Genomic DNA, 12,090 nt, shown 5'->3' with positions numbered 1-12,090 from the left:
AACGGACTCCTTTTCCCTATCACATTAACTACTATGACAGCCTTGACAAATGTTTAGAAAAACTACCCGTCCCAATACAGCTATTACCATTGATTTATTTTTAATCTCTAACACAGCGTCCAGGCAAAAAAGAGTTCAATGCACATCTGTTAATTATTCATATGTTCACACACATTTGTCATACTTGCAATTATAGCATAGTAAATAGAATAAAGCATTTTTCTAAACCAAACAGTAGTACATAAACAGTGTTCTGTACAGCGTTCACCATTATCATGGTGTCTGATACTTAATTCCAGTAAGTGCATTACAATTTATTTAACCTTTTACCTCCCCTTGGACACTTGACTTCCATGTAATTAATAAGTATTATATAAAAATTGCAGCGCGTATTTTTGTACATATAATTTTTTCTTTCTTTTGGGTCATATCCTCAGGATAGAAAGTGTTAGAAGTGGATTGCGGGGTTGAATATTCACGCATCCCTAACCTTTTCAAGAAGGGTGCGCACTCTAACCTGCCACTAGCCACAGCGAAGTGCTTCAGTCTTACGGCAACTTAATGACGCCGGGTGCTTTCACTTACCAAGTGATTTTGCTCATGCACTGGGTATGAAATGTTACCTTAACACTGTTTGAACTTGCAATACAAATCTTTCAATATTTGTTTTCTGATTAAATTTCTTTTCTGTGAACTATTTGTCGGTTTCCTCTGTCTAGTTGTCTTCAGTTCTATATTTGTTTCTTATGTATGTGTATGAGCGTGGTATATGAAGATACTAAGACTTGACTTTCTGTTCAGCTTTTTCTAAATTTGTTTTATAATTTTCTGGGGTTTTTTTTCCTACTGGATAGGATCGTTTATCTTTTTGCAGTTGAATCTCTCCTCGTTTCCCTTTGTGGTTTCTCCTATAGTTTTAACGCTGACAATATGACTCCTTCTCCAGAGAACAAATGAACAGTACTGTTTCTCGATATTTTTGTACTCATCTCCCTACAAATGTTGTAACAGGGTGACTTGGCCAGTGTTTTGGTAATATTAAAACCTGTGCCTACGCAGAGCCAGGGAGATGGGTGTGACTGTAACCTGTGATGTGATGCAGCTTGGAGGTGGCTTCTATGCCTGGGGACCACGCCTGCCTGGACTATGGCAGCCAAGAAAAGCAGAGAATACGGGAGAGCTAGCGGTGACACCAATTGTGGGAAGAGTTGGAAATGGGGTTACAGAGGAAGTTCTGGTTTGGGATTTAAACAAAAAGGTCAGCCACATGTGGGACAAAGCGGGACCCTTGCAGGACCATGTGGGTCATAAGGGGTGATAGGACTCTTGCAGGTGGGACATGAGGAGGTGCCACATGGTTTTGTTTTAAGAACTGGAGACCGCTGCAACATAGCTGATGGTGCTGGGGACCACAGGAGGCCTGCCCAGCCAAGCATGGATCACTGGGAGGAACCAGGAGAAGTAAGCTGTGGACTTCCGTTTTTTTCTCCTGGAGGATGGAACTTCTGGCTGGCATGCTGAGACTGGCCCAACTGGGCAAAGGGGGCGGGCAGGACTGTGTGTTTTTGGGTGTATCTTCATTTCTAAAGGGAGTGAGATTTAATGGCAGAATTCTGCCGTTATTCTAAACCTGTATAACTTTTAATTAAATAATTCCCTTCCTTTTTGCCAAACTCTGGCACTGAAAGCCACCGTCCTGAATACAGTGGTGGGCATAAAGAACCTAGAGTAAAAAAAGACCCAGGGATGGGGGTTGTTTCTGTGACAACGTGAGCAGCCTTTCTCCCATTCAATAACTACTCCTCAGTACAGGTCCAGGATAAGTTGTGAGAACTAAAGAGCAGTAACTCAGCTCAGTCAGGGAATTCAGGATGTTAACCTGAAGACCTGTAGTTGCCCACATACAATACAAACTCCTTAAAACTGGCTCACTTTGATGGTGGTTTTTCCTGAGAAAAACATCTAAAATGCTCCAGAGTCATCCAGTCCCCATCCTGCCTACCTACACCATATGGAAACCTGGAGACTTTGAGGCTGCCAGTTTCCCCAGAATCTTACTCACAGTAAAACCTGCTCACATGCTAGAGTGACACCTTTCAGAGGACTGGGGTCTGCTTCTCATGTAGCCAGTCTCTAAAGAATGTGATTACTTCAGCCTTTGCCATTCAAGTAACCCCAGTCACCTTCCTGAAGCATTGATCTCAGACTGAGATGGGGCCAGCGAGATGGGCCAGCAACCTGGCCCTGTACCCTGGGGGCTTCACAAAGCTGTTCTCTTTGGAGTGGGGTGGAGACAGGAGGCTTGTCCATCAGCAAGCCTCCTGACTCACAGGCTGACACGTGAGCACATGTGACTCCATGCCCAGCCCCTCCAGGAGCTCCCAGAGGCAGGGCTGGTCTGCTCTGGGAGGTCCTGGAAAGACAACGCCCATCCACTCCCAGGTGTGGCTTTGCTATGAGCCAAAGAGGCATGGAATCATCAGGGATCACAGCTGAAATGTTAACCAGCTTCCTAGGCTCTCTGCCCTTCTATCTTTTTGCTGAAATGAACACGACTTACTGTTCCATCTCACCGCACCTTCAGAATGGTGGCTAACGGCCATGAGTGCTTTATTTGAACACGCTCTGCCTCCACGCAGCACACCACTGTGCCCGTCTCTGTGGGGAGCAGGACGGGGAGAACGGTGCTGTGGGCAGAGGACCCTGATCCAAGATAGGAGGTGGTGACCCCACCCTCTTGCCACAAGCAGAGGATAAACAAAACATTTAGTAAGCGTCAGAAAAGTCAGTTACACAATAGTTGATTCCCAAAGTAGTACACTCTATGATTTGTTTTGAGCTCTGAGCTCAACGAGGGCAGAGATTCTAGAGTTCATTTCTAAGTCTCTGTAATGAATTAAAACCAGAATTTCAGATGACTCTGCAGGAGGGAAGAAACGTAATATTACTCGTGTTGATGATGAAATGCCAAGCACATGTAAAGCAATGTACACCTTCAGAGTGCTTTCTTACCCATCAGGTCGCTTGCTACCTGTCCCCACTTGACAAGCAGGATACACTGAATCCCAAAGAGATAAAATGCCTCCACAAAAGTCCCACAGCCAGTTAAGAGCAGAACCCCGGCTCCGATGTGCTTGACCTCAGGCCACTTTTACTTAATAAGTGAGGAAAACATAATAAGACCGGGTGGAAAGTTCATCACTTAGTCTTACATCAAACAAACGAGGGGGCAGATGCCACAGGGTTCCACCCACACAGCCCACAGACCTTGCCAAAGCTGCCTTTGCCCAACACTTTGATGAAGTTGAACTCGTCCAGGCCCAAGCGCTTGGCCTGGCCTGGCCGGACTTCACCGTTCTCGCCCGGGCTCGCCAGCTGGCCATCCATAGATGCTGCCGCCCTGTGCTCCTCCCCTCGGTTGTCAAACGACAGGGCCTTCCGGATGTTGTTTTCAAGTTCTTTTAATTCTAGGGCCAAGGGTGACAAGAGAATGCATTAGTGCCCACCTCACGAGCCCTTCCCACGAGGACTCAAAATTCAGAATTTCACCCCCAAGAGCTCGCAACCCTCTTTTTTGCTCTTTGTAGCAACCAATCCAGTATGGCATCCCTTTAGTTCCTTGATTTGCTCTACACACGTTTACTGGTACCTAGTGAACAGCAGGGTCTAGGCATGCAAAGAGGAGGGGGACACGGCCCACCAACCAACTCCTTCTGCTTAGACCAGGACCCCGAAAGCTCTCTGAAAGCCCCCGTAGGCTAGTAGCCTATTCAATTATTCTCGGTTAGTGCAAGAATCGCTGCCTTCCCTCCAGAACCTTGTGGTTCCAAAGGCAATGGGTAACCTTTGAGTTTCCTTTGAAGATCAGAGATTAAGCGAGAACTGTCATCTTGGTAGGAAAATTATTTCACTTTCTAAAGGACTTTACTTGGCTTTGTTGCTGGGTTTACTCTAAATACCCATCTGATGCAAGGTTATTTAACAAAATGAGCAAGGAGCGGATCATTAACCAAAGAATTGCTTCCCAAGTGACATGGTGCAAATTTAACTCAGATGGGGCTGGGATTCCTCAGTATAATTTCACAAAGGTGAGACGGTCCTGTCTCCTCTGGAGTATGAGAGCAGAACTCCCCGGCGGGGATGATGCTGGATGATCCTTTGACCTTTTCCCTTTGAGGGACTTCACTGTTAGCTATTAATTCATCAAGACCACACTCCTCTGTCTATGGGTTGGCCAAAAAGTCCGCATGATTTTTTTCCATAAGAGAAAAGACACATATTTCATTTTTACTAATAACTTTATTGATTTGGATATTTTGAGTATGTTGGCTATCTCCTGAGTGGTATAACGTCGATTGTCAATTAACGTCTCAATTTGATCACTATCAACTTCAACTGGTCTACCCAACTGTGGAGCATCGTCCTGCGACAAATCTCCAGCTCAAAACTTCACAAACCAATTTTGACATGTTCAATCAGTCACAGCACCTTTTCCATACACTGCACAAATCTTTTTCTGTGTTTTAGTTATGTTTTTACCTTTCTTGAAACATAAAGCAAAGTATGCTGAAAATGTTGAGTATTTTCTTCCATCTTCAATATAAAATGGCTACACAAAAATTCACCAATTTTGATTTTTTAAAAAAATGCGCACTGATATGACAGCTGTCACAATACAATCTAACAAAATTGGTTTGAATGAAGTTAAAGACAATTAAGGCACTACTAGGGCCGCCTTAAAGAAAAATACTAAACTTTTTGGCCAACCCAATAGAAATGGGTATCTTGAGCACAAAGCAATTCTGAGACACTTGTGAACAAAGCTGGGATTACAGAAGGGGAGCACTGACGTTTAACCCTTAGGAATCAGAGTCAGACACAAGTGATCAGATGCCATTTGACACAGAGATCTTCAGCTTCTTTCCAGAAGCAGAGGCCTGCGAGACTCACGCAAGGAACCTGGAGATCTTTCTTAGACCTGGTGTTGGGCTCCCCTGAGGAGGGGAGGGGTCAGGGGAGCTGCTGACCCTACAGCAGTTTCCTACCACATACTCTTACCTAAGTGCAACTTTTAGTCTCAGCATAGAGCAAAAAGTCTCAGTTTCCAAGGCAAGTTATCAAATGCATTTTCTTTAAATGTCTACGTGTCCTTACAACAGAGGACAGAGAAATGTCACTGTTCTGTAATAATGCCACGTCTTTCTCAGAGGGCTTTCACAGCCACCTGTACTCACATCACTGCTGGGTAATACTGGTACCTGCATTCACCGGGGCCAGAGCAAGGCCCCGGGAGGTACTGAGCCCAGCCAAGGCTGGACAGCACACTGGGCAGGGGCCAGGCCTAGAAACCTGGTCACCTCCCTCTTACTGAGGGTCTCTTTACCACATGACTCCATCTCCCTGAAGGTCTCAAAGGGGGTCTCAGCATTAAAAAGGGAGACATGGAAACACCCACACTGGTCCAGGGCAATACCTGTTGGTCTGGGGGTCACACAGCATCATCAGATAACTTACAAATGGGGTAAGCCTATTTCGGAGTGATGCATGATACAAATGTGCAGAAATTAATCAGAGCAGCACAAAGAGAGACTCAGACCAATTATTTTGTGGCCTCGGGGCTGGCACACTGCCCCTGCAGCTGTTTTATTCTCTCCTGGGTAAGAAGAGCGGGGTCACAGTGACGATCTCCAAGGAGGGTTTGGTGGCACAGATTCTGAGTGTGGGGTCCCTAGGCTAGGAGGGGTACAGTCTTGCCCCCATCCCTGGCGTAGACCCTGACCTTTGAACAAACCTTTTCAATTCTCTGACCTTCCACTTCCACCCAGTAACATGGGATCAGTAAGGAACACCAGCACAGACTTGGTGTGAGCATAAAATTCGAACGATGACTACAAAAGGGGCCACAAACAAGTCCAGGCACTATAATGCAATGATGACTAGCTCTGTTCTGCAGGGGCATACTTCCCTCCCAGTGACCTCTGGCTATGGTCACCAGAGGGGAAGGTTTTACATGTGTAAGTCCCCACTCGGCCTCACCATTCTTGCTTGCAGAATCAGGCAAGAAGGAGACAGCCTGAGCTGAGCTTTAGGGGGAGTAAGGCTCAGAGCTGGCTTCCCGCCCACCTCTGACAGTCTCTTCCTCAATGTAGTCCTGTCCCCCCACCCACCTGCCCTGATCTCAGTCTTTGGATGTGATAATTAGAGCTGGGGGGAAGGAAATCAAACTCAGCTGAGTGGTGCTGTCAGGCCTGCGGTAGACATTGGGGCAGAGCGGTAAGAGAAGGGGCTGCACCCCCTCCCTCTCCTACACTCAGAACCAGGAAAAAGAAAGAACAACAGCATCACGTGCTCTCCTCTCTTGCTCTGGCCTGGAAGGGATTAAAGGCAGAGAGGCATTTAGTGCCCTGCCCTCAAGAAAGCCTTGTAGAGTGAAAGAACAGCTCATGAGTCAACAGGGAGAGTGTGTCCCAAGACTTTCCAGGGCCGCTGGCTGCTTGGGCTAACACAAGGTCATTCTTGAGTAGAGAGGTCTCAGCCCTTTGAAATGACCAACAACCAAGCTCAGAGGTAAAGAAGCAAATCTGAGGGTCTCACCCTGGTCACAAGGGGAGGTGGGTGCTGACTTGGACCGATCTTCCTCAGAAGGTGAGCTTCCAGAAGCAGGCTGTGGGGACTCAGCACCAGCAATGAGCTAGAGAGAGGGAGAGAGAAAGGGGCAGTGGGGGAGAGGCATCAGAAAGGAGGGTGGTGAGTTTCCCTGAGGTCAAAAGCGTCAAGATTCCATGCTGAGCACCAAAGGAGCTCCTGGTGCACAGTAACACTTGCCGAACTGACCGTCTGAAAGCACAGCCTCGAGGGTTCATTTGCCAATTAAAGAAAAGAGAACAAAAGACTTCAGTCTGTTCAATTTTTATTTTGCCCAAACACAACTGATCTTTTAAAGCAAAACTCAACCATAACCCCTTCCGCAAAACCTCCTTTGCCTGTCCACACAATGCAAGTTCCCTCACCCAGTGTGACGCCTACTGTCTCCAACACCAGTTTGGCATTTGCTCTTTATCTTGTTCGGCTTCAGTCAATAATATCTGTATGTGTATACTGTGTAGGGCTCGCTACTTAGGTCGACTATGGGTTTTTCGAAGGCAAAACTCTATCCGGGAATGTACTGACATTGCCCCTGCTAACTTACACAAAATGATACACATAACAGACGCTCAGCAAATGCTCTCAGATGTATTGATATTTTTTGGCAAAGTTTAACAGAACATTCCCATTGAACTCTATTTTCTCCACAACTGCTGGCATATCCATTTTACGTTCCCACTGAAGCCAGAGGTTTGGACTAAGAGACCACAAGCACGCCTGCTCTTGGTCTGCCAGCTGTGTGCGCACGCCCTTTCTGGACGACAGACTGACTACTTGCAAGGGGCAATATGAAGGGAATGAAGGCTCCAGCAAGCCTGACACTCCTGCATGGGGGCCCTTTTAGCTTCTGACCACGGGCACCTGCCTGCCATCCTCTCATACTAAGTTGAGCTTCTGTGTGGTTCCCTTGGTTTTCTCCAGCTTTTGCATCAGAAGCATTGCAGCAATAAAAATAGCAGGGCTGAACTCCCTTAGTCTTTTACTCTGCTTCTTCCTCAATTTCTCATGTTGGCTTCTTACCACCAAGTTCCAAATCCAAGATAGATAGTTGGTGCCTGGCTACTGGCATTATAACCCATGTAAATATGGAGGGGAGGCCAGCCAGGTACTGAGTTCTCTTTGAAATGTTTCACGACAATAAAGATTCTATCTCAGTGCACCTCTAGCAAGGAAAAAAAAAGTCATCTGAAAATGGCTCTGTCTAGAACTCCTCAATGTGTGTGTGTCCAATGTTGTCGTCACACGGTGTTTACATAACCAGCCTCATCAGGGGGGCCCTGGAACTCTTGGGTGCTGATCTTCTGCTTGCAATTTCAATGCCTTGGGTCAATAACATAAGTCCTGTTTCCACCAGTGGGATGTACAGAGCTGAGAAGAGCCACTGAAGCACAGAATCTCACAGTTAACCAGAAAAAGAGACTTTTTCCCCCTGCAACCCTTGTAAAACAGCTCTGTTTATTGGGAAGGTAGAGAAGAAACGGTTTAAGAAAATGAAAACAATCTCCATCTTCCCATTCAATGGAGAAGGCGCTTCTGAGAGGCACCGGGCAAAAGGCGTGGTAGTTTCTAAAACGAGAAGGGAAAGGCAGAGCCCTTCAGAAGGCGTTGCCGGGCGACATTCAGAAGCATTTAGGAGTCATGATTGTAGGGGCACCCAGAGCTAGATTTACTTTTCCAGCTAAAACTTGGGATGCCCGGTACTGGGCAATGAGGGCCCCTGCCCAGCTACCTCCACCAGGATTTCTGGCCCGGTGAACTCGGTTCTGATTTTGTCATAACTTGTTTTTTTCAGAGACCGCTGACATTTTCTAGATTAGCAGCCAAGGATAAGAAGGGCCTTCAAACAAAATGCCATAGATACCTTTCCCCTCTGTTTACGTCTGTGGGCCCTGACTTACCAAAACAACATTTTTGCAAATGGATCTCTCTTCCTACTGATGTTCAGAGTGTCACGTGGCTAGACACAGGGCTTTGGTCTCCACAGAGCAGCCCAGATGTCTCATGTCAGGGGCACTGACAATATCCCTTGGGCAGCGGAGTGCTGGCACTATCACAAATCTTGGCTTGCTCCCTAGAAAAGAATGTGGTTCCAGCCCTTCGTCCATGTAACCTCATTGCAGTGATCCCAGAGGCAAAGTTCAAACAGGCACGGCTTTCATGCTGGTTCTGGAGGCAGATAAGCCTCTTCCTTGCCTAGAACTGCCCTGCTTCTCTAGAGGGAGTTCCAACTTGCTTTGTTTTCCCTCCACTTCGGGAACTGAAGGAGACTTTAATGTTACCTGCCTGCCTGCCTGACCTCTTTTTTTTTTTCTTTTAAGCACATGCTGTTTTGAATGTAGTGTCTCATCCCCAGCAATCTTGTGACCTCCCTCCCAAACCCTGGCAGGAAGCCAGCACAGAGGTGCTGGCCACAGAGAGCTCCCGGAACCCCACCGAGTAGCCCATTACCTTTTTCCTCCTCTGGCCACTGTTGGTGATTTTGTCTGGAGTGACGCCAAGGTCAGCCAGGACTTTGGCAATTCCCCTGGCGTCCACCCCACAGTTGGGAGCCACGTTGGTCTCGCAACGTCGGTGAACATTCATCTTGCAGACTGTAAGGAGACACGAAGAAGAAATTTTAACAATGTTCATGGCCTAAAATCATATCTGATTTTTTTCTGATGGTAAAAGTACTACATATTCATTTGATAGGGTTTGGAAAAGGCAGGAAGAGGAAAATAAAAATCTCCCACCATCCTATCACAGAGAACTAAAATCGTCCATCAAACTACCACACATGGATAACCACTGTTTATCAATTAAAGAAATGTCACACTTAAATTTCCTTTCAGGGGACAGAACACTGACTGTAGAAGAACTTAATTGGTTTATCTGAAGGAAAGTTCATGTGGATTGTGAACCCAAAGGGGTCACATGTATACGGTCTATTCTACTCCTCTGCTGAGAGGGGATTATCACCCAGAGAGGAATGCCCTGAACACCGCCTATTAAGATGCTCATCTGAAAATGAGGAGACTGAATGAAGTGAACTCCGGAGGCACTTTTCAAATCTAAAATCCAATTTCAACATAACAAAGGCCATGCTTGAATGTCTTCATTTGGCCCGCATCACTTAGCTGTCCTCGGTATGGGGCATCAAGAGGAAACAAACTATTCTGGTTTCCAGTCCAGCACGTAAGCAGCTTAGACGTAATTACTCTGTCCTAACAAGTAAAAACTGAACAGACTGAAAAATCAACACCTCTTCTTGGATTTATCAGAGAAGTAAGGTCACAGGGCAAAACGCTGCCCCCCAAATGGGAGAGACAGGCGACTACTGTGAATCACAACCTACTGGGACAGAAACTGCCCGGGGGCAACCTGTGCGGGAACCAGGGCCAGCAGAGGAAAATCTGAATTGGCATGGGCCAATTGCTGGAGTCTCAGAGAGGACAAGTCTGAGGGTCCGAAACTCTAGGCAGATCCCACACTTTTGTGAGTTCTACCTCTGGGAGTTCAACCAGGTTCTCATAGTGAACACTGAGGGGAAAAATCGCTGCTCTGCCAGCAGGAGGGATAAAGGAACCATTTGAGATACACCAGAGCACTCCAGAGCCTAAACTGCGATGGTTTTACCAGAGCCTAACCAATTTAGGGGAGGAAAAATCCCCAATGCCAGCCTGCTCTAGCCGTCCTGTCCCACCCAACAGGGGAGAAAAGCCTGAACTTGGCAAGTTCACAGTCCAGAGGCACAGGCTCACGGGAAGACAGACCTAATCACGGGACCATAGAACGTGTCCCTTCCCCACACCCTACCACCACAGTCCTAAAGGCCTATGTGCTGCAGCTCCTATTAACTAGTACCTCATGTCTGGCTACCAAGAAAAAAGTTATAAGGCATACTAAATGGCAAAAAACATTATTTGAAGAGACAGATCAAGCAACAAAACCCGAACCAGCTATGGCAGGGATGCTGGAATGATCAGACTAGGAATCTAAAACAACTACATTACTTAGCACATTAATGAAAACAATTAATGTGCTAAGGACTCTGAACAATAAAGTAGATAGCACGTAAAGACAGATGGGCAATGTAAGCAGAGAGACTGGAATTCTAAAAGAGAATCAAAAGGAAATGCTAGAGAGCAAAACCACTGTAGCAGATATGAAGAATGCCATTGGTAGGCCCGTTAACACCATGGACATAGCCAAGGAAAGAACCTTTGAACTTTAAGTTATGGCAACAGAAACTTCCACAAAGAAGAGAAAAAAGACTGAAAAAAAGGAACAGAATACCTAGGAACTGTGGGGGCAACTACAGAAGATATAACCTATCTGTTATGGAAATACTGGAAGGAGATGAAAGAGAAAGGAACAGAAGAGAAATTAGAAGCAAAAATGACCGAGATTGTCCTTGAATTCATGTCAGACACCAAAGCACAGATCCAGGAATACTATCAAACAGGATAAATGAAAAAAATAAATAAATAAAAACCTACACCTAGGCATGTCATATGTGAGCTGCAAAAAATCAAAGATAAAAATAATTTTAAAAGCAGCGAGAAGGAAGTTTCCTGCAGAGGAGTAAAGACAAAAATGACACCTGCCGTCTCTGAAACCATGCAAGCAAGAAGAGAGTGAAGTGAAATATTTAAAAGGAAAACAAAGGAAATATTTAGAGGAAAAAAACCCACCAATGTAGAATTTTGTGCCCTGTGAAATTATCTTTCAAAAGTGAAGGAGAAATAAAGACTTTCTCAGACAAAAATTGAGGAAATTTGTTGCCAGTAGGCCTGCCTTGCAAAAAATGTTCAAAGGGATTCTTCAGAGAGAAGGAAATGAGGTAGGTCAGAAACTCAGCTCTACATAAAGAAAGGAAGACCGCCGATGAAGGAATAAGTGACATTATAATAAAAAGGGTTTTTCTTTTCTTAATTCATCAAGTATATATCAGTTTTTCAAAATAATAATTGCAACAGGGAACTTGATTATGTGTACTTATATAGATCACACATGTAAACATATGTGCTTATGTGTAAGTGACATGAATGGCAGCAAGGATACGAGGAGTGAGAGAAAGGAAGTCAGGTTACGTCGTTATGATGAGCCCCTTGCACTGCCCGTAACACAGTCCAGTGTTACTTGAAAGTGCACTGGACTGATTGTAAATGTACTGAATACACTGCAAACTCTAGGGCAGCCACTGAAATACGTAAAAAAAGAATAATTAATATGCTAAGAAAAGAGAAAATGGAATCATATAATCTATTCAACTGAAGCCACAAAAGGCAGAAAGAATGAGTGACAAAAATAGAGACAAAGAACAAAGGCATCCAATAGAAAACAGTAGCAAAAATATAGATATTAATTCAACTCTATCAATAATCACGTTAAATATTATTGGTCTAAATACAATTAAAAGAGATTGTCAGAATAGACAAAAAATAAGATGCAACTCTATGTTGT

General features: G+C 45.3%; 1 protein-coding gene across 2 annotated transcripts in view; it reads right to left on the bottom strand.

Moving 5' to 3' along the window:
• The window catches only part of PRKCE (protein kinase C epsilon), a 470,124-nt gene that overhangs the window by 144,842 nt on the left and 313,192 nt on the right, over positions 1-12,090 (bottom strand). For both annotated transcript variants that reach the window (XM_024552856.4, XM_045189472.3), the window contains 3 exons: positions 9,094-9,236; positions 6,595-6,691; positions 3,268-3,467 (listed from right to left, as the gene is read on the bottom strand). In XM_024552856.4, the coding sequence (XP_024408624.2) occupies positions 3,268-3,467; positions 6,595-6,691; positions 9,094-9,236 (440 nt within the window). The remainder of the gene's footprint in view (positions 1-3,267; positions 3,468-6,594; positions 6,692-9,093; positions 9,237-12,090) is intronic.

The sequence above is a fragment of the Desmodus rotundus genome, chromosome 5, assembly GCF_022682495.2.
Source record: "Desmodus rotundus isolate HL8 chromosome 5, HLdesRot8A.1, whole genome shotgun sequence".
NCBI lineage: Eukaryota > Metazoa > Chordata > Mammalia > Chiroptera > Phyllostomidae > Desmodus > Desmodus rotundus.
Note: the sequence above shows the minus strand (reverse complement) of the source record. Positions and strands in the feature narration are given on the sequence as shown.